Source organism: Bubalus kerabau, chromosome 23 (genome assembly GCF_029407905.1).
Source record: "Bubalus kerabau isolate K-KA32 ecotype Philippines breed swamp buffalo chromosome 23, PCC_UOA_SB_1v2, whole genome shotgun sequence".
Classification (NCBI taxonomy): Eukaryota; Metazoa; Chordata; class Mammalia; order Artiodactyla; family Bovidae; genus Bubalus; species Bubalus kerabau.
The window spans coordinates 34,400,180-34,427,004 of record NC_073646.1 but is presented as its reverse complement, the minus strand read 5'-3'; the positions used below and the strand labels follow the sequence as shown (position 1 = coordinate 34,427,004).

The 26,825-nt window shown below is 50.6% G+C and overlaps 3 protein-coding genes across 3 annotated transcripts; 1 reads left to right on the top strand and 2 right to left on the bottom strand.

Annotated features, from left to right (window-relative positions):
* The first annotated feature begins 1,382 nt into the window (after positions 1-1,382).
* CLDN4 (claudin 4) lies at positions 1,383-3,575 on the top strand. Its single transcript, XM_055561630.1, has one exon. The coding sequence runs from the start codon at positions 2,114-2,116 to the stop codon at positions 2,741-2,743; it is 630 nt and encodes a 209-aa protein (XP_055417605.1). The 5' UTR covers positions 1,383-2,113; the 3' UTR covers positions 2,744-3,575.
* Positions 3,576-4,474: 899 nt separating this feature from the next.
* METTL27 (methyltransferase like 27) lies at positions 4,475-8,841 on the bottom strand. Its single transcript, XM_055561943.1, is given in 7 exon segments — positions 4,475-4,722; positions 4,724-4,853; positions 6,842-6,934; positions 7,386-7,521; positions 7,734-7,862; positions 8,385-8,502; positions 8,795-8,841. Coding segments are annotated over 6 exon segments (795 nt in total). The 5' UTR covers position 8,502; positions 8,795-8,841; the 3' UTR covers positions 4,475-4,532.
* Positions 8,842-16,163: 7,322 nt separating this feature from the next.
* On the bottom strand, positions 16,164-17,385 carry LOC129637661 (cytochrome c oxidase subunit NDUFA4-like). The gene is made up of 2 exons (XM_055561882.1): positions 17,263-17,385; positions 16,164-16,307 (listed from the first exon to the last, which is right to left on the bottom strand). Exons 1-2 carry the CDS (start codon positions 17,383-17,385, stop codon positions 16,164-16,166), a joined length of 267 nt encoding a protein of 88 aa, XP_055417857.1.
* Between the last annotated feature and the right edge of the window lie 9,440 nt (positions 17,386-26,825).

Below are 26,825 nucleotides of genomic sequence, written 5' to 3'. Positions count from 1 at the left end.
GCTCAAGGAACACTGTCTGGGTTGGATTATACACCCAGCTGCCCCAGGGCGTCAGGCATGGGGCTGGATGATGCTGGGGGCTCGGGGACTAATGGGAGCCCTGGCCCCTGGGATGAGCTCCCCAGCACATGGGGAGCTCTGCAGCACGTGGATCACGTGGGGTGCCCTTGATCCAGCCAGGATGAGCCCGGCCACTCTCTCTCACCTCCATAATGGCTGCTTCTTTAGGTTCCCAAAGTCCTCGGCCCTGAATCAGGCCCTTCCTGGTCCTCTGCCTGCTTTCATCTTCATTCTGTCTCCAGAGACTCCCCCTTCTTTTTTTTTTTATTTATTTTTGTATGTGGACCATTTAAAAAGTCTTTGTTGAATTCATTACAATACTGCTTCTGTTTTATGTTTTGGTTTTTTGGCCCAGGAGGCATGTGCGGTCTTAGCTCCCTGACCAGGGATCGAACCAGCATCCCCTGCGTTGGGAAGGGAAGTCTTACCCACCGGACCACCGGAGAAGTCCCCCAGAGAGCCACTCAGCCTGCATCCACTGCCTCTGTTCACAGCCCAGGGCTCCGCGGTGCCCGACACAGAGATTTCTGGCTCTTTCGCTCTGGCCCCTCCCCCACTTCCCCTGTCTCTGGTCAGACTGGATTCCTCTGAATCCGTCTGGCTCCCAGAACTGGCTGCATTTCCCCACCTCGGGCACCTTTGTCCTCACTGTCCCCTCTCTCTGTTCTCCTTCCCCTAGTCCAGCTGCCTTGCCCAACTCCAGGGGGACCCCTCCATGGAGATTTCTGTCCTCAGAGTCCTCTGCTGCACAACCCAAGAATTCAGTGCCGCCTGGAGTTGAGCCAGGCAGCTCCCCCTCCCAATCAGGCCCCCTCCCTGGCAACCCCACCTCCAACTCCATCTGATTTAACCCTCCCCTTCGAAGTCTAAGTCTCGTGGGACTTTGCTCCCACTCTGGCTTTATCGGAGGACCGCTGTGTGTATCTTCACTAAGTAAACACCTGTTTGTTGGGCTGAAGTCCCCACAGTCTGACCCATGGCTTTCTCTTGCTGACTTCCCCCACCACCTAGTTCTGGCCAAGCCAACTTAGCTCCAGCAGCAACTGGCTGAAACTTCCGAGCTTGGGGGTCCAGGGGTGGGTGGAGCAGGCTTCCTTCTCTCTTTGGCCAAAAAGGTGTCTCCTCCAACACCCATCCTCTGCAGGGCTGGGAAGCCAGGTGATGGTGGGGAGAGAGGAGGAGGGCAGGTGAGGGACCCAGGAGTCCTGGCGCCCCCCCAGCCCCTTGCTCCTTAAAACTGGACCTCACCAGGCCAATGTCCAGACCTCAGGTGAGGATGGTGGCTGGTGAGACTCTTAGCTATTAATAATTATCAGGCCAGTGATGAAGCTGATACAGACTCTTCCAACAGTAATCAAGGTGGGGCTGCTCTTCGGCATTTCCAGGACTCTATCCTCAGACCCTCTCCCTGAAGGTGGCCACACAATCCCCCACTCCCACCCCGTCCATCCATCGAAGCCTGGAATGAGGGAGCCCTGGGACGTGGGGATCCTTCTCTTCAGGTTCCCAAACCCAGCTGGGCCTGACTCCTCCTCTGGCCCCTCAGGGATGTCCAGGTGCTTGGAGGCTGTGACTCAGTGTCTGTCTCTTGGGTGACCTCAGCAGAGGCCTGGGGGCAGGGGGAAAGGGCAGTTTCCTCTGAGACTGGATCGTGACTCAGGGGCCCAGGGCTGGGACCTGAAAGTCCCTTTGTTGGCAGGCTCAGGAATCTAGAGGAACTGGTCAAGGGGCGGCTCCAGGGACTGAAACCCCTCCCTCGGCCCCCGCCCCTCCCACGGAGCACCATATAACCGCTCCAGTTTGGAGCCCGCGAGCTTGTGGCACCTGTTGGCAGGAAGAGAACTGGTCGGGTCACACTCGCTGGGTTTGTGTCTCTCTCGGGAGAGACGCCTGAAGCGGCTCCAACTGGCTTTGCCCCCGGACTTCCTCCCGGTGTAAGGCCTTGCTGCGAAGTAGCCGTCCGCGGCTCTTGGACTCCTACAGCCTCCAGAGCCGGATCCTCAGCGCCTTTTCAGGTCCTAGACGCGCCTCGCCTCTTCGCCGACGCTGAGCCATGGCTTCCATGGGGCTGCAGGTGATGGGCATCGCGCTGGCCGTGCTGGGCTGGCTGGGCGCCATCCTGAGCTGCGCGCTGCCCATGTGGCGCGTGACGGCCTTCATCGGCAGCAACATCGTCACGTCGCAGACCATCTGGGAGGGCCTGTGGATGAACTGCGTGGTGCAGAGCACCGGCCAGATGCAGTGCAAGGTGTACGACTCGCTGCTGGCGCTGCCGCAGGACCTGCAGGCGGCCCGCGCCCTCATCGTCATCTGTATCATCCTGGCCGTGTTTGGCGTGCTGTTGTCGGTGGTGGGCGGCAAGTGCACCAACTGCGTGGATGATGAGAGCTCCAAGGCCAAGATCATGATCGTGGCCGGCGTGGTGTTCCTGCTGGCCGGCCTGCTGGTGATGGTGCCCGTGTCCTGGACGGCTAACAACGTCATCCGCGACTTCTACAACCCCCTGGTGGCCTCGGGCCAGAAGCGGGAGATGGGGGCCTCGCTCTACGTGGGCTGGGCCGCCGCTGGCTTGCTGATCCTTGGGGGGGCCCTGCTCTGCTTCAACTGCCCGCCCCGCAACGACAAGCCCTACTCCGCTAAGTACTCCGCCGCCCGCTCGGCCCCAGCCAGCAACTACGTCTAAGGCACTACTGTTGACTCTTTTAAATTTTTTTTCCTTTCGTCTTTGTTTCTCCCTGGACTGAGCTCACTGCAATCTGTGACCCTAGGCGGATGGCCCAGCCATGGGCAGCGGGGGACCGGGTTAGCAGCCCCCAGAGCCTCCTGGCCCTCTCGGACACTTTCTCAAGGCCACTTCCAACACCAGCAAGGAGGAATGGAAAGAGACTCCTGGGCCACCCTCCTCTGAATGGCTGTGGATACAGGGGGCTGGCTCCTGCTGGCCAGGACAGTTCAGCCTTGACTTTGCTTGGGCTCTGCCTCTGAGTGGGTGCTCAGTGGACCATGGGGCCCACGTTGACCACCGTCCCCCTTCTTCGATCCTTCCTGCTCCCCTCTGCCAGCATTCTCTGGCTGGGCCAGTGAGCACTTAGGCTGGGTCTTGCCCATGGAAACCTGGGGTCATGAGAATGGCCGCCTTGCTCACCTACCTGCCCTTGGAGCTTAGTTGCACAGAGTGGACGGACAGGTTTAGAGGGGAGGGGTGGAGGTGCTACAAACTGGTTTGGGTAGTGGTGGGGGAGGAGGCCATAGAGGTGGCCCAAGCTGCCTGCACCCCTTCCAGCCCCCGACCGTGGCCCCCGGCCCCTTGATCCTGGCCACCTCTGGATCCTCTGCCCCTGCCAAGGTCATTGGCAGCCTGGAGAGGGCAGGGGGAATACTCTTTCTCTGGCCCTCATCCCAGGAAGTCCTGGGGCTTTCCCCTGCCTCCTATGTGGTTTCTGTTTTGTAATTTAAGCTATTTGTCACGGTAATTGCTATTATTTTCTACAATAAATGGGACCTGTGCACAGGAATTCTCTGTATTGATCTGATTTCAGTTGTGGACATGGGGCGGGGGGTGGGGTTGGAGGCCTGGGCAGGGGGTTGGTAAGGGGCAGGACCCCCATGGAGTGGCTAGGATGGGAAGACTTAACAAAACTGATATTGGGGAACTGTGAGGCATGGAAACTGGCCCTGACCTTTGTAGCCACCTTGCTCAAGCCCTCTGTTTGTCAGTGTAAAGCCCAGGATCCTCGTGAAGTGCTGGGGACCCTAGAAGGGAGGACAGAGGAGAACAGTCAGCCCTGGGGGATGGGCCATCTGCCTTCTCCCACTTTTGTTCCAGGTTTGTCTGGGCTGCCAGGCTGGTCGGCTCACCCTTCAGATCCTTTCTCCCAGCCTGTGCTCAGGCTGTCCCTGCCCTCAGCCTGGAATGTCTTTTTTCCCTCCTCCACCCTCTGAACCCTGTTAGTCTTGAAGGCCCGGCTCCACGCCTCCTCCTCCATGAAGCCTTCCTGAGGCTCCTGAATGGAGGAGTTATCATCGGCCCTGGGCACATCCCCACCTGTGCTGGTGCTGACTAGTCACCCAGGCCCTTTCACCTGCCCAGCTCTGGGGCAGCCTCCAAGCTACACTCTGAGATCCTCCACTCTGCATTCCAATCCCTTTAGAGATGAGGAAACCGAACCCAGGACACGTGAAAGTGTTTGGCCAGATGTGTGAGCACGGGTTCCTGGTCTGCGGGTTAGAGGGAGGGGGCCCTCCACGCTGGGAGGAGTCACGGAGTCGCGTCTGTGGCCCTGCGTGCCAAGGCCCAGGGACAGCCAGGGGTGGGGGCCCTCTTCGTCCTGTTTCTTCCCTCTGTCTCCCACTGGGACAGACGTCACTCTGGCGGGGGGGTGAGAAAAACCACAGCGCCAGAGTTCTGATGCCCACTTTGGGTCTCATTTAATAGGCACAGCTCTCCTGGGGGCAGGGGTGACTCACTGGTTTCATTTTACAGGCAAAGCAGAGGGTGAGGCCACAGGAGGGTTAGAGGCCAGCTGGGGGCTAGGCACCGGGCCTCCCTCCCTCAGCCTGGGCTGCCGCCTGCTTCCGGTACAGGTAGATGATACCGGAGATGAAGCCGTCGCTGTCGGAGGTGCCAGGCCCCACCTCGAGCTTGGAGGTGGCCAGTTCCCACCGGTCTACAGGCCGGGCCACCAGGCGTTCCCATGCCCCGGCCTGCTCCAGCCTGTCCAGGGTGGCCTCCAGCGCCTCTTTGTACCGCAGGTTGGATGGGTTAGTCCTGGTGGTCAGACACACCAGCCCACCTGGGGAGGGGTGGGAGAGGAGCAGGTGAGTGGGGGGAGGGCGGGAGCCAGGGACAGGGACGTTTGTCCCCTTCCCACTCACATCCTCACAGGCGGAAGTCCTCCCAGCTTTGAACGCAGGCCAGCTGTTTCCCATCTCCAAGCCTCTGGGGCTCACTGCCCCCTCCCCCAGGCATACCTTCTGCTCCCCCAGCTTGATGGCCTCCTATGTACCTTTCAAGGCTCAAGCATCCTTTCCGCTGGGAATTCTTGGCTGAATCCCCTTGACAGAGGGGGCTGCCTTCTCACTGCTCACCCAGTCTGTCTGCTGGAGGGTATGGTTGTGTCTGAACACTCATGGGCTTTGGACCTAGAGCAAGTCCCTTCACCTCTTGGCGCCTCAGTTTCCCAGCTTGCAAAGCGAGGAAGGTTACCCTGTCTCACAGGAAGGCCAGCACACTCAATAAGCACTGGCTGAATGAATGAGTGACCTCGTCCCTCCAGGTCTTCTCTAGGCACCTACTGTATGCCCAGCACGGGCTCAGATATACTCAGGAGAGATAGGGGTCTGGAAGGCTTCCTGGAGGAGGAGGTAAGGAGAAGCAGGGTGCTACTGGTGGAGAGGGGGCTTTGTAGAGGAAAGGCTCTGAAGCAGAAGAGCCTGTGACCTGTGGACAGGCAGATTGGCCAGCTAAGGGGTCTGGCAAGCCCAGGCTGGGCGAGGTGGCCTGGTCTTACTGATACAGGTAATGGAAGTTTCCTGTCCCCCTGAGCCTGATCACTACCTCTCTCTCTGACCCCAACACAATGTCCTTGCATCTGTCAGCCTCTGTGGTTCCCTGAGGGTGAAGCCTGCCCGGACCTGCCCTGATTTAACCACAGCCCCTTCTGGGCCCTGCGGGCAGGAGTAGATGAGGTTTTGCTGGGATGGGGCACCTTCGGGCTTCCAGATCCTGTGCTTCAGCCGGGTCTTAACCACAGAATCCTCATACTTCATCACCCTCCTTTCTGCCTGGGACTTTGCTTAGACTGTGCGCCTGGGTGTCACCCCCCCATACCAGAAGTGGGAGATGCCTCTCTTCCCTGAATTCTCGGAGGATTGAACACCCACATTCCTGGGGCCCACCTCCAGCCTGGTGTTTTTCCCCTGGCCCCTTCCCAGGGTGTGTGGGGTGCGTGTGTACCTTCTCTCCAGTCCAGAGGCTCCCATGGGGTAAGGCACACAGTAGGAACACAGTAACCACAATCCCCAGCTGCACACCAGCCCCGTGTGTGGAGTTTATAGAAAAGTGCTTATATCTATCAGCTCCATTTCACAGATAAGAAAACTGAGGCCTCGAAAGTGAAAGAGACTCCTCTAATGGCTGGCCCTGAGTTAGTGGGGAAGCTGGAAGATGAGGGAACTGAACTGAGCCCCTACTATGTGCCAGGATTGAAATACAGGCCTTATAGACACTGAGTGAGCAAGTGAAAATCATTCAGTCGTGTCCAACTTGTTGCGATTCCACAGACTATAGCCTGCCAGGCTCCTCTGTCCGTGGAATTCTCCAGGCAAGAATACTGGAGTAGGTAGTTAGTTATTCCCTTCTCCAGGGGATCTTCCTGATCCAGGGATCAAACCCAGGTCTCCCACATTGCAGGCAGATTCTTTACTGTCTGAGCCACCAGGGAAGCCCTGATAGACACTACTTCACCCAATTCTCACTGCAACGCTTGTGGGGAAGGGACTGTGGCATTCTGCTTATTGGTGAAGATGCAGAGGCCAAAAAGGAGTGGAGCTGTTTCCGGTTTCCCAATGGCTGAAAGGCAAGATGACCACCTGGGTCTGTTGATGGTGGCAGCTGAGGCCGAGGCTGGGCTGGAAGCTGGTGGCTGAGATGCTAGGCTGTGTGACCCCAGGCACAACCCCACCACACATCTCGCTTGGCCTGAGGGGTTCTGAGGCTTGTGTCTGTATGTGTGGAGAAGGGAAGGTGTGCGTGGGTGTGGTTGGATGGGCTGCTTCTCACCTGGCTTGGTAACTCGCAGGAGCTCAGGTATCGCGCTGCAGGGCACCTGGCCATCACTGAGGGCACCCACCATCAGCACCGCGTCAAAGGTCCCTGTGTGGGCGTGCGGATATGGTGTGGTGGTTTGGCTTCAGTGTGGCCTCAGACCACCCTGGAGGACGGTGTTCATGGTGGGGACTGGGGGGGGACCAGGCCTGCTGCTAGGGTCTGCAGGACCATGATCCCTGGAGGACGGTGTTCATGGTGGGGACTGGGGGGGGACCAGGCCTGCTGCTAGGGTCTGCAGGACCATGATCCCTGGGGCCATACGGCAGCTGTGGCTCAGTCCTGGACTGAGATAAGGTCGTGGGATGGAGGTTTCAGAGGAAGCATCTCATGCGAGATTGTCCCTCAATGAGAGATTGAGGGGCTCGGCATGGGAGGGGACTTGGGGAGGGCTAGGCAAGGGGGATGGCGTCTTGGCAAAAGGAAGGGGCTCTGTCAGCTGTCAGGTGGGCTAGGTCAGAGGGTGGGCCTTGGGCTGTCAAGGGGGGAGGGGAAGTACCTTCAGCGCTGGGTAGCGGCTCCTGGCCCAGGATGCAGAGGTTGAGGCACTGGTAGAGGCCGCGGGCCCGGGCCTGATCCAACATCCCTGGGCTTCCATCCACCCCATGCAGCTGGCGGAAGCCCCGAGCCTGCAGCTGGGGTGGGGGAACCCACTCACAGTTCACACCTGCCACCTCCCAGGTGGGTCCCCACGCCTCGAGGAGGACAGTGGGCCCCACGGTGGATGTGGCCCCAGTGTCTGGAAACAGTGAGTCTGAGCAGGCAAGTGGGGATCTGGGGCTGGGGTAGTAGGAATTTTCAGCAAGTAGGGGCTGATGGGAAGGAAGGGGATCTGGGGTGGCCTCACCTCTGCAGCCACAAGGCCAGTACCACAGGCCGCGTCCAGGATCAGGGCAGCATGGTGTGGACCCTGAAGGGCTTGCGTGAGGCAGTCAACTGCGAGGCGGGGAGCACGGTACTGCAGGGCAGCCACATCCTGGGGACAGGATGCTGAGCCAACCACCACCCCATGCTCCAGCATTTAGGGGTCCTTCTTGTGGGGTAGAGTCAACCAAGCCAAGCTGTATGTGTGTGCTGGGGGCCCAGGATCTGGTGGAACTACAGTGAGGGGAGACGCAGGTGTGAGGTACTTTTCTCTCTCAGTGGGCCCTTTCTGTGGGCCTTGGCATCGCTGTCTGCTTAATTCATTGTGATCGCTCACGGCACCTCATCCAGGCAGCTCCTCTGCCTGGACTCCTGTACCTTGGTGAGGAGGTCTTGGCTCCTAGTCTCTAGGGGCTGCCAATCTGGAAGAGGATCAGAGGGCAGGGCCACCGTGGTTGGGCTGAAGAGGAGTTGGATGGAGAGCAGACAGGGCTGGAGGTTGCACCCAGATCTTACTTCATTCTCACATTCATCTCCCTGGGATGATTCTAGGCTTACTATTCCGGCTTTACAGACAGGAAAACTGAGGCCAGGTGAGCGGAGGAGAGCAGAGGTGAGGACATGGCCGATTTACCTGGTCATAGTTCGGAGCCCATTGGTCATAGAAGTGAAGCTTGTGGGCCAGGTCAGTGATGCCATGCGAAGCCCCAACCAGCGCACGCACCTCGGGCAGGCTCCTGCCCTCCGCCATCCTGCTGTGGGGACATGGCCCACCTAAAGCTCTAACCCCCTCCCACCCTCGTGCGGAGCAGAGGAGGCTGTCAGGACGCGGCCTCTGCCCGGGGAACAATGCAATCCCATTTCACAGGAAGGAACACTGAGCACAGAGAGGGCGAGGCTGGACACCTGGGGGCTCAGGGCTGCGGAAGGGGTGTTTCTCGCGGTGGGGGAAAGGGGGATGACCTGCCCTCGTCTCCCAATCGGCCTTGGTGAGAGGGATTCCAGGGTAGAAGGGCCCTTAAGACGTAGGTGGTCAGAACTCACCGCCAATCTGACCCGCCAGGGAGGTGGGTGGGCTCCGGAACGCTGGGCGGGGCCTGTACTGCGAGCCTGGCCCCGCCCCCATCTCCCTCAATGATTGTTTTTCCGCTCAGAGAAAATGCCCAATCAGAGCAAAGCGCTGGCAACCCGTCCCTCCACCACCAGCCAATGAGTTCAAAGTTCTTGGGAACGCCTTCAGCCTGGAAAGATTCCAGGATCTTCAGAGACGCTTTGAAAGGTATCCCGGTGGAAGTATATTTCTTTTTCCTCCTGGCTCCTGAGGTCCTTTATGCTTCCCCAAAGCATCAGCTTTTAGGCAGTAGGAGCCTTAGAATTCCGGCGGGACAAAGAGGGACGTAGGATCAGCCTTCAGTTTTAGAATAGTCACCAAGATCCATGCGAGGCTGTCCAGTAGAACTGACGATGGCATTGTTTTATAATTACACGCTGTTCACATGGCTGTTGAGCACTTGAAATGCGTCTAGTGCTGCTGAAACCAAACAACTCAGATTGGGACTCGAACCCAGTTGTGCTTCAGATGGGACATGAACCCACAATCTCTGGCTATGGAGCAGGTTCCAAGCACCAGAGAAGAGTGGGTCTGTAGATGGAGGAATCTGGGCCCTAGATTGTGTGGGGCAGTGTCCTCTCTACCAACCTGCATTGCATTGTAACATGAACAACAACAAAAAAACTTTCATATTGTTAAGCCACTGAGATTTTGGAATTTGTCTACTACAGTAACTATTGTGTATGTGTTATATATGAAAGAAATGGCAACCCACTCCAGTATTCTTGCCTGGGAAATCTCATGGACAGAGGAGCCTGGCAAGCTACAGTCCAAGGGGTCACAGGAGTTGGACACGACTTAGTGACTAAACAACAACAGTAATATACACATGCTCTTTTTCACATTCTTTTTCATGATAGTTCGCCAAAGGATTTTGAATATAGTTCCCTGTGCTATACAGTAAGACCTTGTTGTTTATCCATTCTATAGATAATAGATTGTAGCTGCAAATCCCGCCCTCTCCCTTGGCAACCACCAGTTGGTTCTGTATGTCTATTTCTGTTTTGTAGATAAGTTCATTGATGTCATATTTTAGATTCCACATACAAGTGATATCCTATGGTATTTGCTTTTCCCTAATGAAACAGGGGGGAAAGGGGCCAGGGCACAACTTTTAAAAGGATGACATAAGCCATCGAGGGTATAACAAACTGGTTAGAACCCACTAGGTCCAAGATGGCAGAAGATTCAACTTCCAGCAGACCCTGAGCCTCGTTACATGCTCATTGTAATTCACTGTTGTTGTTCAGTTGTGTCCGACTCTATGTGACCCCAGGGACTGCAACACATCAGGCTTTCCTATCCTACACCATCTCCTGGAGTTTGCTCAAACTCATGTCCGTTGAGTCGGTGATGCCATCCAACAAACCCAGTCGTGCCTCACAGGGGACATGAACCCAGCTGTGCTTCAGATGGGACATGAACCCACAGTGAACTGTGTAATTCATTATGTATGTGTGAAGTAGCTCAGTCGTGTCCGACTCTTTGCGACCCTGTGGATTGTAGCCTACCAGGCTCCTCCCTCCATGGGATTCTCCAGGCAAGAATACTGGAGTGGGTTGCCATGTCCTTCTCCAGGGGATCTTCCCAACCCAGGGGTAGAACCTGGGTCTCTCGCATTGTAGGCAGACGCTTTTACCTCTGAGTGACTAGCATAGACTATATGACACACCCATCGGTGAGATGACAGGTCTGACTGAGGCTGACCATAAAAGGCCAAAAATGGACAGTGGCCTGATTCCTGGAAATCTCCTCCCCTTATCCAAAATAGTTGGAATTATCTTCCCACTCATTAGCCTATGAAGTTACCTAGCCCATAAAAACTAACCACCCCATGTATCAGGGCCTCTTGCCTTCTGAAATGGCCAACACTCTGTGGAGTGTTTCTCTCTAAATTTGTTAATTTTTTTCGGGAATAGTGCTTAGTTGTCTTTAACTTGATTGGAAACAGTTTTGTTAGACTGTGACAGCTGCTGTATCAGTGTGCATTAAAAAAACATCAAAACTGATGAATTTTTGTGTAGCCATTTTAATATTGAAGATGGAAGAAAAAAAGCCATATTTTCTTCATAAAATGCTATATTATTTCAAGAAAGGTAAAAATACAATTGAAATGCAAAAAAAAAAAAAAGATTTATGCAGTGTATGGAGAAGATGTGACCGATCAGACGCGTCAAAAGTGATTGTGAAGTTTCATGTTAGAGACTTTTTTGTTGGGTGATGCTCCACAGTCAGGTAGACTGGTTTAAGTTAATAGCAATCGATTGAGACCTTGAGAACAATCAACATTATACCATGCGGGAGACAGCCAACATACTCAAAATATCCAAATTAAGTTTGAAAATCATTTGTACCAGCTTGGTTATGCTAATCACTTTGATGTTTGGGTTCCAGATAACTTATTTGAAAAATACTTTCTTGACCATATTTCCACATGTGATTCTCTACTGAAATGTAATGAAAACCTTCTGTTTTTAAAGCAAATTATGATGGGCAATGAAAAGTGAATACTGTATAATAATGTGGATGGAAGAGATTGTGGGGCAAGTGAAATGAACCACCAGCAACCATACCAAAGCCCGGTCTTCATTCAAAGAAGGAGATGCTGTATATATGTTGGGATTGGAAGGGAGCTCCTTCTGGAAAAATCAAGCAATGACTTTCAACAAGTACTGCTCTCAGACCGATTTAAAGCAGCACTCAGTGAAAAACATCCAGAATTAGTCAATAGAAAACACATAATCTCCATTAGAATAAGGCAAGACCACACGTTTCTTTGATGATCAGGCAAAAACTGTTACATTTTGACTAGTAAGTTCTGATTCATCTGCTGTATTTGCCAAACATTGCACCTTTGGATGTCCATTTATTTTAGTCTTTACAAAATTATCTGAAAAATTTTTTTAAGTCTTTATTGAATTTTTTACAATATTGTTTCTGTTTTATATTGTTTTGGGTTTTTTTTGGTCATGAGACATGTAGGATTCTGGCTCCTCAGCCAGGGATCGAACCTGAAGCCCCTACACTGGAAGGCAAAGTCTTAACCACTGGACCACTAGGGAAGTCCCTACAAAATTCTGTTAATGGAGAAATTTTCAATTCCCTGGAAGACTGTAAGAGGCACCTGGAAGAGTTTTTTATTTTTTGCTCAAAAAGATAAAAAAGTTTTGGGAAGATGAAATGATGAAGTTGCCTGAAAAATGGCAGAAGGTAGTGGAACAAAATGGTGACTATATTGTTCAATAAAGCTCTTGGTGAAAACAAAAAATATGTCATTTATTTTTATTTAAAAAAACAGAAGGTACTTTTTGGTCAGTCAATAAATTCACTTCTTACCTATTACTTTGTCTCTCCCTGAATTCTTTCTGCAATTAGACATAAAGAACCTGAGCTTTATTAGGTCCTGAGACCAGGAGCGTGAACTCAACTAAGAGACAATGGTTTCTGGCTGAGTTTGAGTCCTGGGATGTGGGTTTAAACCCGAATCTGAGGTGCATGGTTTTATTAAGTCTCAGAAAGAAACTCTGGGACTGCGCTGGTGGTCCAGTGGTTAAGACATCATGCTTCCACAGCAGGAACACAGATTAGATCTCTGGTTGGGAAACTAAGATCTCACATGCCTCTTGGTGTGGCAAAAAAAGAAACTTTGACCTTCCCCCTAACTGCCTAAAATATTTAGATAGAGCTATGGCCATAGATATCTGCTAAGAATGTGAGCTAGGTGTGGTGGGAGGAAATTCCAGGAAGTGCCTCGAGATCAGAGTCCTCTCTCTGCCCCATTATCTCTGCTTGGCCCAGCAAGCATTTGTTTACCAAACATGTACTTTTCTGTCGATATCAATGGCTTTCTTCCTTTTTTCTTAACATGTTTGTTTATTTATTTGGCTGTGTTGGGTCTTTGCAGCACTTGGGATCTTTACGTAGCACACTCTTTTTGTGCACAGGCTGCCCAGTTGTCGCTCATAGGCTTAATTGCCCCTCAGCATGGGGGATCTTCGTTTCCCAACCAGGGATCGAACCTGAGTCCTCTGCATTGGGAAGCAGATTCTTAATCACTGGACCACTTAATCACTGGACCAAGAAAGTCCTGCATTCTTCCTTTTTGACGTTCCAGACCCCTACCCCAACATCCTCCTTTATCTTTAGCTGACGAGAGTATTTAAAGTGAGTGTTTCAGCCATTTTGTTGAGTTACTCAGTTTTCCCGGGGTCTCTTCCATGTATGTTGTTGTTGTCAGTTGCTCAGTCGTGTCCGACTCTTTGCTACCCCATGGACTGTAGCCCACAAGCCTCTGTCCATGGGATTTCCCAGGCAAGAAAACTGGAGTGGGTTGCCATTTCCTTCTCTAGGGGATCCTCCCCACAGGAATCGAACTCACGTCTCCTGCACTGGGAGGCAGATTCTTTACCACTGGAGCCACCAAAATATGTTATTAAACTTCTGTTTGATTTTCTCTTGTTAATCTCATGTCAATTTAAATCTTAGGTCAGCCAGGAGAACCTAGAAGGGTAGAGGAAAATTTCTTCCTCCTCTGAAAGAGTTCCCCTGCTGAGTTTATGATTAACCTCTATCCAAAACGTTGTTCTCTTTCTTGTCTCACACCCGCTCCCCTCAGGATTGAGGAGTACCAAAGAAAAGGGGGGAATGAAACCCTCCTGAGTACAAAAGCCTCTCTGTGTTGCCAGGTTCCTGTTTACAGAAAATGGCTTTAGTCTCCTAGGGCTGCCCTGAGTTCCAAAGAGCAGGCACAAGCATTACTAACTAGGGAAGTGAGGGAACGTGAAACAAAGGAAAAGCAGTTAAGCGAGAAAATAATGACAATAATTCAGCTATAAAACAGAGTCCTAGTTCCTCTTTAAGGGACATATGTAACCATCTGACACATATCTTGGAGCTGTTCTGCAGGAACTAAGGCCCCCACCCAGGTGAAGGATGGTGACTCCATCCTCCATGCTGAGACCAAAAGGAAGATTGCAGATTTGTCAGTTGGAAACGGGGAGGTTGAGGATGGAGCTTGATGACATTACTGGAACACCACCTCACCAACCAATCAGAAGAAAGTCATGCACTCTGCAGCCCTCTCCCCAAGTGTTGCCTTTAAGGACCCTTCCCTGAAAGCTATGAGGGAGTCTGGGTTTTTTGAGCACAAGCTGCCCATTCTTGGTGGGCTCTACAATAAATGCTATACTTTCCTTCCCCACAACCCTGTGTCAGTACCTTGACTTTACTTCATGTGGGCCAGCAAACTCAAGTTTGGTTTGGTAACACCCTGACACCAGTCTTCCCTGGGGGCTCAGTCGGTAAAGAGGCTGCCCCCAGTGTGGAAGACCCGGGTTCAATCCCTGAGTCAGAAAGATCCCCTGGAGAAGGAGATGGCAACCCACTTCAATATTCTTGCCTGGAGAATTCCATGGACAAAGGAGCCTGGTGGGCTACAGTAGATGGGGTCACAAAGAGTTGGACACGACTGAGTGACTAACACTTTCACTGACATCAGCCAAGATCCCAACCCGACCTATCTTAGCCTAGAGCTGTACTGAGAACATGTGAACCTGCTGCAAATAATAGACCCCTGAGTGGCTCGGCTGGTAAAGAATCTGCCTGCAATGCGGGAGACCTGGGTTCGATCCCTGGGTTGGGAAGATCCCCCTGGAGAAGGGTAGGGCTACCCACTCTAGTATTCTGGTCTGGTGAATCCCACGGACTACAGTCCATGGGGTCGCACGACTGAGTGAGTTTCACTTCCCTTCACTTCACCTGTGTACATGTGGCTTCAACACAGAGGGATTTACAGGTCTCAGACAGGAAGCATGGTCTGGGGCTCAGCCACACCATCAGGGACCCTGGCTTTTGTCCCCTTCTCTCTCCGCTTCCTTTTGTATGGAGGCCTTTGTCCTCATGTCTGTGGCAGCGACTATACTTCCCAATAGGACAAAGGGGAAACGGCACAGAGCCAGGCCAGCTGGGTTTATTCTGTCACCAAAGCTTTATTAGAAGCCCCACCCCATGACTTCTGCATCCTCCTATTGGCCAGAATGGGTCACATGACCACCCCTGAATCATCACTGAGTCGGGGGGAGGTGGGGCGGAGATGGCGGCTAGCTCAACCAGATGACACCTGGGCCCCATCTCTGCAGCCTCATGTGCCATTTCAGCCCATACATATTTATTGTTCACCTTCTGTTTTCCAGGTCCTGGGCAGGACACTGGAGGCTGTCACAGAGATGAGTCAGACGTAGCCCCCACTCCGCCCTGTTCTGGTGGTGGTGGTGAGGGTGGGGTGTCTTCTCCTGTCCCAGCTCTGGTCACCCACCCCCTGCATGTCCAGGACCACTGCTTTGACTGGGGGTGGATGGGCACTATGATGGAATGTCACTGTGGGGAGTGACCCTTCACGTAAGGTGCTGGCTCCGATAAAGGCAGCTCAGTTAGACCAGCAGAGGGTGGCCTTGGGTTGTTCTAGGAGAAGCCCTGGTTGGAGGGGAGGGTCCCTGGTGGGGGCTGTATGTCCCATCTGCCTGTGTAGCCCCTCAGTGGCGTCCTGCTCACCAGCCTTCACAGTTTGTGGGTACCTATATCTAAGACTCCTGCTGAAACAAGAGACTTGCCATGTAAGACGTTGTGTGTGGGGGTGCTGGTGGTCTCTGGACACCACTGTGCTCCCCTCACCCAGGCATGGCCCCAAGCCTCATGGACTTCTCCCCCTGTAACCCACTCTATTCTTTCCCCTGTTCTAGCCTAGGGTGGGGAGGCCTTTTCTCTGACAACACATTTTTATCTCCTTTGATCGTTCCATCTCAAGTTTCTAGAACCTTTGCCCAAAACAATCTTTCCTGGGGCCATGGACACCACTGGAGGAAAGGGTCACGTAACAGAAAAACAGTCTGGGGGTGAGGAGGGGGTGGTAATGATCTCTGGTGGCCTGGGCCTGCAGCGGCTGGAAGCAGGGTTTCTGGTTCCTGGCCAGAGACTGAAATCCCGCTGCGGCAGTGAGAGCGCTGAATCCTGGCCTCCAGGGCCCGGTGGTCATGACAAGGCCCGTCAGCTGTGCAGAAATGAATTTCCACATAGAAAAGGAGAGTAGTGAAACAATTAAAGTGTTTATTAGGAGGAGAAAGGGTGCGTGTGGATAGACACACGGGTGTTTATCAGAGAGTTGTGCCCTCATGGTAGTTTGACTCACTTTTTTTTTTTAAGTTTCAGACTATCTATTAATCAGTACACCAGCATGCTTTCATGCATTTAGAGAGGAAATATTTCCTGGTTAAGTGGGAAATTGTGCGGATGTCTTCTGGAAGACCTTCATTCTAGCAGCTTTATAGTGAAACGTTTCATATAGGAGTCTGGACCTTCTTTCTTCAGTTTGTTATAATCTACATTCACAGAGTAGAACTTGTACTGACCATTAGGACCCAGTTTGTTCCAGCTGGCGTTGTTGTTCAGTAGCTCAGTCATGTCTGATTCTTTGTGACCCCATGGACTGCAGCAAGCCAGGCTTCCCTGTCCTTCACCAACTCCTGGAGTTTGCACAAACTCACGTCCACTGAGTCGGAGATGCCATCCAACCATCTCATCCTCTATTTTCCCCTTCTCCTCCTGCTCTCAATCTTTCCCAGCATCAGAGTCTTTTCCAGTGAGTCAGTTCTTCGCATCAGGTGGCCAAAGTATTGGAGCTTCAGCTTCAGCATTAGTCCTTCCAATGAATATTCAGGTTGCTTTCCTTTAGGATGAACTGATTTGATCTCCTTGCTGTCCGAGGGACTCTCAAGAGTCTTCTCCAGCACCACAGTTTGCAAGCATTAATTCTTCAGTGCTCAGCCTTCTTTGGGCTTCCCTAAGAGCACTTTCATGCATTGGAGAAGGAAATGGCAACCCACTCCAGTGTTCTTGCCTGGAGAATCCCAAGGACGGGGGAGCCTGGTGAGCTGCTGTCTATGGGGTCACACAGAGTCAGACACGACTGAAGTGACTTAGCAGCAGCAGCAGCAAGAGCTCAGTTGGTAAAGAATCCACCTGAAATGCAGGTTCAATTCCTGGGTCGGGAAGATCCACTGGAGAAGGGATAGGCTATCCACTCCAGTATTCTTGGGCTTCCCTTGTGGCTCAGCTGGTAAAGAATCCGCCTGCAGTGTGGGAAACCTGGGTTCCATCTCTGGGTTGGGAAGATCCCCTGGAGAAGAGAACAGATACCCACTCCAGTATTCTGGCCTGGAGAATTCCATGGACTATATAATTCATGGGGTCGCAAAGAGTCGGACATGACTGAGCAACTTTCACTTCAGCCTTCTTTATGGTCCAACTCTCACACTCGTACATGACTACTGGAAAAACCATAACTTTGACTAGGTGTACCAGGGTTCCAGTTTGTTCTAGGGTTCTGGATTATTCTTCCTGATGTCACAGGATTGAACAAGGCCAAGCGCAAGACATACAGTGCTGCTCCAGTATCTCCTGCTCCAATAAATAGGAAGAAGGGGATCAAGCTAGGATGCTTCTTGGCCTGACCGACGGTCCGGCAGATCATGGTTGCGAAAGAGGCCTCGGGTCCAAACACAGAAAAAAATCTAACCCACAAGGCCAGGGATTAAAGTTTCTACCTGAATCATTTAAAAAAAAATTTTTTTTTAATTGAAAGATAATTGCTTTACAGTATTGTGTTGGTTTCAACATCAACATGAATCAACCACAGGTTTACCCATGTCCCCTCCCACTTGAACCTCCCTCCCATCTCCCTTCCCATCTCACCTGTCTAGGCTGGGACTGAGCCCCAGTTTGTTCCCTGAGTCATACAACAAATTCTCATTGGCTGTCTTTTTCACATATGGTAATACGTGAACTGTGAACTGCCTGATGTTCAAGCTGGTTTTAGAAAAGGCAGAGGAACCAGAGATCAAATTGCCAACATCTGCTGGATCATGGAAAAAGCAAGAGAGTTCCAGAAAAACATCTATTTCTGCTTTATTGACTATGCCAAAGCCTTTGACTGCGTGGATCACAATAAACTGTGGAAAATTCTGAAAGAGATGGGAATACCAGACCACCTGACCTGCCTCTTGAGAAACCTATATGCAGGTCAGGAAGCAACAGTTAGAACTGGACATGGAACAACAGACTGGTTCCAAATAGGAAAAGGAGTATGTCAAGGCTGTATTTTATCACTCTGCTTATTTAACTTCTATGCAGAGTACATCATGAGAAACGCTGGGCTGGAAGAAGCACAAGCTGGAATCAAGATTGCCGGGAGAAATATCAATAACGTCAGATATGCAGATGACACCATCCTTATGGCAGAAAGTGAGGAGGAACTAAAAAGCCTCTTGATGAAAGTGAAAGAGGAGAGTGAAAAAGTTGGCTTAAAGCTCAACATTCAGAAAACGAAGATCATGGCATCCGGTCCCATCACTTCATGGGAAATAGATGGGGAAACAGTGGAAACAGTGTCAGACTTTATTTTTTGGGGCTCCAAAATCACTGCAGATGGTGACTGCAGCCATGAAATTAAAAGACACTTACTCCTTGGAAGGAAAGTTATGACCAACCTAGATAGCGTATTGAAAAGCCGAGACATTACTTTGCCGACAAAGGTCCATCTAGTCAAGGCTACGGTTTTTCCCGTGGTCATGTATGGATGTGAGAGTTGGACTGTGAAGAAGGCTGAGCACCGAAAAATTGATGCTTTTGAACTGTGGTGTTGGAGAAGACTCTTGAGAGTCCCTTGGACTGCAAGGAGATCCAACCAGTCCATTCTGAAGATCAGCCCTGGGATTTCTTTGGAGGGAATGATGCTAAAGCTGAAACTCCAGTACTTTGGCCACCTCATGTGAAGAGTTGACTCATTGGAAAAGACTCTGATGCTGGGAGGGATTGGGGGCAGGAGGAGAAGGGGACGACAGAGGATGAGATGGCTGGATGGCATCACTGACTCGATGGACGTGAGTCTGAGTGAACTCCAGGAGTTGGTGATGGACAGGGAGGCCTGGCGTGCTTCGATTCATGGGGTCTCGAAGAGTTGGACACGACTGAGTGACTGAACTGAACTGAATGTGTGTTTCCATGTTACTCTCTCCATGCATCCCACCCTCTCCTTCCTGCCCCTCAGCCATGTCCATAAGTCTGTTCTTTATGTCTGTGTGTCCATTACTGCTCTTCCAACAGGTTCCTCAGCACCATCTTTCTAGATTCCATATATATGCGCTAGTATACAATATTTGTCTTTCTCTTTCTGACTTACTTCACTCTGTATAGCAGGCTCTAGGTTCATCCACCTCATTAGGACTGGCTCAAATTCCACCCAAATTACTTTCGGGGGCGTTTCTTCTGGGTTTCCCTTGGCCAGTCATTTTGGTTGCCAGGTTGGAGTTGGTGATGGACAGGGAGGCCTGGCGTGCTGCGATCCACAGGGTCGCAAAGAGTTGGACACAACTGAGCGACTGAACTGAACTGAACTGAAGGCTGTATTTGGTGTATATCTCAGGGTCCTTCTACGTGTGCATGCACATCTCTTAGTGAAGATGGATTCTAGCAAAGAGCCTCACGGGTAGGTTGACATCACTTACTATGGAGTGGTGCCCCCTCCCTTTTTGACCTTCAAGGAGACTTTCTGCGCATGTGTAGTTAGGAAGGTCTCCTTGACCTCGAGAATGAGAAATATGTGGTCTCCGTGTCTTATCTGGGCGAGGCTCGGCTCTTCTCTGGCTCCTGCTATCTCGGATCATCTGTCCACAGGGCACAGCTGACCAGCCTGGGGTCCACGTAACTCCTGCCTCAGTAACAGCAGCTGCTCATCTTTCAAAGCTATCGTCGGATCTCAGATGTACAAGCCACAGGTCAGGGGTTGCTGGTGGTGGAGGAGAGGGGCCAGAGTCATCTGTAGCCAGAGGGAGTGGGCCAGGGTGAGGGCGCGATGAAGCAAGACCTGGAGATGAGCTCTAGGGGGAAAGCCACTACTTTTTGGAGGTCAGGCATGTGAGGCCAGGTATGCACATGCGTGAACATATGGAGGTCAGCTGGATGGTGCTTTTTTTTTTTGCTTTCTCATCAATTTCATTGGTAAAATTCACACCCTGCCAGTTGGATGCTTTCTAGTCTATTCCAATCTACATAAGCATCAGCACAGTTAATTTAAGACCTTGCTCATCATCCAAACGGAAGCCCCAACCCTGCGAGCAGTCAGTCCCCAACTCCAGCTGGGATGTTTCTGAATGCAACTATCAAAACCACAAACCTGCCCGGGGTGGCGTAAGCAGTGGGTTGCAGTTTCCTCTGACAGGAAGTCCAGTGGTTAGCAAAACTAAAGCACAGCTGATTTCTCCCAGGACTCAAAGTCCGTTCTCTGGTTTGCTGGTTCGTCCTGTGCCTTTGCTCTGGGAGCCCCTTCTGGTCCCCAGACAGTGACAGCAGCTCAGGCAGTCGTGTGTCCTCACAGACAAAACCCAAGGTGGGTGGGCTACAGATGGCCTTGTCTCCTGCTCTCGCTCTTGTCCTTTGGGGAAGATGTTTTCCCAGAAACCCCAGAGACCTGGAAAGTAAAGTCTGGTACTTCCAGGCTGGGTTGTGGGAGGCAAGCAGGGTCTCCAGGGAGGAGGGAGGGGGAATGGCTGTTGGTCCAAGCTGCAGGGCCCGCTTCTTGATGTGGGAGCATTTGCGGGTGGAGTAGCTGCTGCGTGCAGAACCCAGGCCAAGGTGAGCAAGGTTACCAGGCTGAGGACTTGGTTTCTAACCTTGAATGAGTTGCAGGGAGTTACAGTGTCAGATCTGCATTTGACAAAGACGGTGAGAGCGGGGACTTACCTGGTGATCCAGTGGTGAAGACTCTGTGCTCCCAAGACAGGGGTCCTCGGGTTCGATCCCTGATCACAGAACTAGATCCTACATGCCCAAGCCGAAACTAAGAGTTCCCATGCCGCAAGTAAAGATCTTGCATACCTCAACTAAGACCTGTTTCAGTCAAAAATAAAGAGAGTGAGAGTGGACATGGTGACTGCAAGGTCCGAGGCTGTTGCTATTATGCACGCAAGAGCTGGAATCTGAGCAGCGTCAGGGACTGCCGTGGGGATTATAGGTTGTGGAGTTCGGAGAATGAGGGGAGAGGAACATTCCTTCTCTGGTGCGTTCTCCTTCCTGAGAAGCTGCTTCTTCCGGTCTCCTTTCCTGCCGCCTCCTCCTCTCCTCTCGACCATCTGTAATAGGAGGGCTGCCCCGGGCTTGTCCTGGGCCCTCTCTCTCCTCCATCAACACCCACATGGTAGGTAGTCTCTGTCATCCAGTCTCGTGGGTTTAAATGCTATTTATACGCCATATCAAATTGCCAACATCCGCTGGATCATGGAAAAAGCAAGAGAGTTCCAGAAAAACATCTATTTCTGCTTTATTGACTATGCCAAAGCCTTTGACTGTGTGCATCACAATAAACCGTGGAAAATTCTGAAAGAGGTGGGAATACCAGACCACCTGACCTGCCTCTTGAGAAACCTATAGGCAGGTCAGGAAGCAACAGTTAGAACTGGACATGGAACAACAGACTGGTTCCAAATAGGAAAAGGAGTACGTCAAGGCTGTATATTGTCACCCTGCTTATTTAACTTCTATGCAGAGTACATCATGAGAAACGCTGGGCTGGAAGAAGCACAAGCTGGAATCAAGATTGCCAGGAGAAATATCAATAACGTCAGATATGCAGATGACACCACCCTTATGGCAGAAAGTGAGGAGGAACTAAAAAGCCTCTTGATGAAAGTGAAAGAGGAGAGTGAAAAAGTTGGCTTAAAGCTCAACATTCAGAAAACGAAGATCATGGCATCCGGTCCCATCACTTCATAGGAAATAGATGGGGAAACAGTGGAAACAGTGTCAGACTTTATTTTTTGGGGCTCCAAAATCACTGCAGATGGTGACTGCAGCCATGAAATTAAAAGACACTTACTCCTTGGAAGGAAAGTTATGACCAACCTAGATAGCGTATTGAAAAGCTGAGACATTACTTTGCCGACAAAGGTCCATCTAGTCAAGGCTACGGTTTTTCCCGTGGTCATGTATGGATGTGAGAGTTGGACTGTGAAGAAGGCTGAGCACCGAAGAATTGATGCTTTTAAACTGTGGTGTTGGAGAAGACTCTTGAGAGTCCCTTGGACTGCAAGGAGATCCAACCAGTCCATTCTGAAGATCAGCCCTGGGATTTCTTTGGAAGGAATGATGCTAAAGTTGAAACTCCAGTACTTTGGCCACCTCATGTGAAGAGTTGACTCATTGGAAAAGACTCTGATGCTGGGAGGGATTGGGGGCAGGAGGAGAAGGGGACGACAGAGGATGAGATGGCTGGATGGCATCACTGACTCGATGGATGTGAGTCTGAGTGAACTCCGGGAGTTGGTGATGGACAGGGAGGCCTGGCGTGTTGCAATTCACGGGATCGCAGAGAGTCAGACACGACTGAGCGACTGAACTGAACTGAACTGAACGCGCCACATGTGCGTGCTAAGTCTCCTCAGTCGTTTTCCAACTATTTACGATCTCGTGGACTGTAGCCTGCCAGGTGCCTCTGTCCATAGAGTTCTCCAAGCAGGAATATTGGAGTAGGTTGTCATGCCCTCCTCCAGGGGATCTTCCCGACCCCGGGATCGAACCCGAAGCTCTTGTGTCTCCTGCATTGGCGGGCAGGTTCTTTACCACTAGCACCACCTGGGAAGCCCCCAGTGACTCCCAAATGGGTGACTGGCTCTGACTCTTCCCTGAACTCTGGACTTGTGTGCCTGACCTCTCCCTTCGGAGGCCACAGGCCTCTCCTGGGCCTCCTCCTGCCAAACCCCTCCCATCTTCACAGACGCCGGAACCACTAGGCATGCAAAGACTCAGCCCAGATTTTCTCTCATCCCACATTCTGTCTGTGGGCAAAGCCTGTGTCTGTTCCACTCCTCCCAGGCCCCTCCCACCTTCCCCAGACCCCTTTGGCGACCTCTAAACTGGCCTCCCTGCCTCCCCATTGTCCCCATACCCAGTCTGTTTCCCTCACAGCCAGGGGTCATAATTATTATTATTTTTAACTTCTTATGGGAAATTTCAAACACACACAAAAGAAGAGATTAAGACAATAACCTTATGTGTTTACCACTCAGTTTCAATCGTTAATAAAATATGCCCAACCAGAGTGATGTCTTTATAGTATAAGTTTGGTGAATTTCCCCTTCTGCTTAACCTCAAATCAGATTCCTTACCAACCTCATCCTTAACCTTTTTCTTCCTCACTCTGGCATTCTGGCCTCTGCTGATCCTGAAACATGGTATGGTGACCTCAGGGCCTTTGCACTGCTGGGTTTTCCTTTTTTTTTTTTGGCCTGATTACTCTTCTTTCAGATCTTTGCTCTCCTGGCTTGTTCTCAACTTCAAGCTATCCACCATTTGGAATGAACAAATGTCAGTGTTTTGTCAATATGGCTTCTGAATATTTGAAAATAGAAAAAGAGGAATGCACTGCAGGTGATGCTGAAGTTCCCTCCGAGTCTCACCCTCCTCCATCTGCTGCTCTAGGGAACCAGCTGCCATCACAAGTGGGCAGGGATCTTCTAGGTCTTTCTTTGGCCAGAACATGCAGCATGTGGGATCCTAGTTCCCCAACCAGGGATTGAACCTGAGCTCTGTGCTTCCAAGGCCTTGGAAGCACGGAGCTTAACCCCTGGACCACCAGGGAAGTCCCTAGGTCTTGTTTTTTTAAAAAATATTTTCACTCTACTTGTGTCCAGAACAGCATATAATACTACTTAATGGGTTTGAAAAAATTATACACATGCTATCATTTCACAGCTATTACTCTGTAACTTTCCCCTCTCACGTGACACTGTGTTTTCCAGACCTGTCCATGCTGACGCATATAGATCACATTCATTTTAACCACTGCTTAGTCATCCCTGAGCCTCATATACCCAGTATATTTATTCATTTTCCTAGTGATGGAAAAAATGCTGCCACACGCAGTCTCGCACGTGCTTTTTCATTCACAGATGAATGCTTCTGGAAGGAGTGCCTGTCAGGCTGGGGTGTGCAACCCTTGAGGGGGTGGTAAAAACAATCCAGCTGGTTGTGCAACAGGATGGAGAGAAAACAAAGGCGCGGTGAGGGTAATTGCTGTTTTGGAAACTTGCATTTCAGTTTCCTGTGTCTGGAGTAGTGGGTGGTTTTGTACAGGACACTTCTCGCCACTCTCAGAGTCTGAAAAACCAACAGAGAGCTGTGGGCTCAGACACAGGCAGAGGTCGATGCTCCTGTAGCCCCGTGAACTCATCCATGCCCCGTGTAGCGTCAGACTTTCTTGGTTTTTGCAAATGAGATAGTATCTCATTGTGGTTTTAATTTTGCATCTCCCTTGCTTACTAACAAAGTCGAACATCTTTTCCTACATTCTTGGCTCTTTGTTTTTTCTTCTCCTGTGACTTGCCTTTGCCTAGGTGTTCTACTGAGTCACTTGATTTTATCTTACTGATGTGTAGGCATTCCTTAGATATTTTGTGAATTCTGGCTACTTGTCCTTGGACTGTTTCACGGGTTGCACACATTTCTTCCAGGCTATCACTACCTTTTGGCTTTGCTCCAGCTCTCTCTACACCAGACCCAGCAACAAGACGTTTATCAGTGACTTGGGCCAGGCCGTGGGGAGGCGTGGGCAGAAGCCATATGGCCAGTGGCTGGTGGCTGCACACCTCTTTCAACAATATGGCTTAAATGATCAAGTGAAGGGGCAGTGAGGAACATTTTTCTTTCTTTTAATAAAAATTGTATACTTGTTTTTCTTTTTGCTGAGTCACACGGCTTGCAGGATCTCAGTTCACCAGGGACTGAACCCCGGGCCAAGGCAGTGAAAGCACCCAGTCCTAACCACTAGACCACCAGGGAACGCCCCAAATTGTATACACTTAACGTTTACAGGTTGGTGTTTTGGTGTACGTATACGTTGTGAAACAATCGCCACAGTCCGGCTAAACAACGTTTCCGTCACCTCTACAGCCAGCGTGTGTTGAGAAGATGTAATTAAACCTAGCCCCTTAGCAAGTTTCAAGTACACAAGGCAGCATTGTCAGCTGTCATCGCCATGCTGCAGGTTAGATCTTTAAACCTTACTCATCTTGTATAACTGAGACTTTGTACCCTTTGATACTGGAGTGGGTTGTCACTTCCTCCAACCCCAGCCTCTGGCCACCATCTTTACACTTTCTAAGAGTTCAGCTTTATTAGATTCTACATGGAACTGAGGTCATGCGGTCTTTCTCTTTCTGTGTCTTGCTTATTTCTCTTAGAGTAGTGTCCTCCAGCTCCATCCACGTGGTCACATCTCACACGTGGGAATGTAAATTAGTGCAGCCATTCTGGAACACAGGATGGAGTTTCCTCAGAAAATTAAACTTAGAACTACCTTAGGATCCAGAAATCCCACTCTGGGTACGGCTGCAAAGGAATTGGAATCAGGATTGTGAAGAGACCCATCTATACCCCCAAGTTCACTGCAGTGTTACTCACAGTAGAAATGGAAACACACTAAATGTCCTTTGTGAGTGTGTGTTTAGTCGCTTCAGTTGTGTCTGACTCTTTGCCACCCTATGGACTGTAGCCCACCAGGCTTCTCTATCCATGGGATTTTCCCAGCAAGAATACTGGAGTGGATTTTCACACCTTCCTCCAGGGACACTTCCTGATCCAGGAAACGAACCCACGTCTCCTCTGTCCCCTGCATTGGCAGGTGGCTCTTTACCACTGAGTCACCAGGGGAAGCCCCCTTTTGATGGACAGAAGGAGCAAGTAGGGAGAGGAGTTGTTGAGGAAGGGTAGGGAGTGGGTGGGTGTGGGAAGATCCCAGCGAGAAGTCCAGGAGAGCTGGCAGAAAACAAGACTGTGAAACACATTGGTTCTGCATAAATTAATAAATGAGTGGGTAAAAATTATATTTTCCATTGTTTTTGTACCTTGCAGTGTGACTTTACAATCTGTTGTAGGCATTGATGTGCTTTTTTTCCCCATTTATCCAAACTTTTTTTGGGTGGTGGTGGTGAATGTTTTTCAACAATGGGATGGTTTCACAACTTCATATCCTTTTAAAGAACTCTTTTTAAAGCATTTTCATTTGTGCTTGTGTGCAGTAAAGTTTTTGCATTATTTTTAAAGTAGCAATGACCCTTTTCAATATGGTCGTTTTCTTTTTTTAAAATTTTACAATCTAGTCTTGGGCTCCAAGTGAATTGCTTGAAAGTGGTTTGATTGCAGTGAATATTTCCACATATTTGTTTACAAATTAACAAAACGTGTGCCCTCAGGAGGTGATTTCTTTGTAGAAATCTGTACATATTTGAAAGCAACCTGTAGCTTATTTGTTTTTTAAAAAATCCTTGCATTCCTTCTCACCTGTGGATGCTGACTTCACTCACTCATGAGCTCCCAAGCATTGGTGCATGGCCAGGTACCGGGCAAAGCATTTCACAGACATTATTTCATCGGCTCCTCCCCAAGGCCTCACCTGGCAGATTCTATATATAAACTATGTACCAGCTTTACAGATAAAGAGACCTGGGGCGGGAGCTTAGATTTATGATCAAGTGGTAGAGGTCAGTTCAGTCGCAAGTCTGTCCTCTGATTCCAAAAACCTTTTCCCTTAGTCAGGATAGGTTCTTCAGCTTTCATCAATTTTTAACGATGACTTTTGCATTTTCAATCAAGCTATTTTTAGAAAGTAAAAAAAAAAAAAAAAAAGCAAGTCACAGTAAGTTTGAAGGCATATTTATCAATTTTTGCCTTCTTCTGAGGGGGAAAAAATGAAGATTTGAAATAAAGTGAGGTTTTCATGTTGGAATGAGGAAGAAAGACTATTCGTCCCCAACATTTCTCAGCGGTTTCGCCTCCAGCAACTCAGGCAGGATGGGACCTGCACCGGTCGAGCTCCTCGGGATGACGTAAGGTTGTTGTCGCAGGCTAAGAAGGGACAAAATC

Excerpts from the sequence above, each read along its gene's own strand:
- CLDN4 (XM_055561630.1), top strand. The coding sequence starts at position 2,114 with ATGGCTTCCATGGGGCTGCAGGTGATGGGCATCGCGCTGGCCGTGCTG.
- LOC129637661 (XM_055561882.1), bottom strand. The coding sequence starts at position 17,385 with ATGATCTGCCGGACCGTCGGTCAGGCCAAGAAGCATCCTAGCTTGATC. Across the intron at positions 16,308-17,262 it reads GCTTGGCCTTGTTCAATCCT|CTACTGAACAACAACGCCAG; the intron begins GTGACATCAGGA and ends GACATGACTGAG.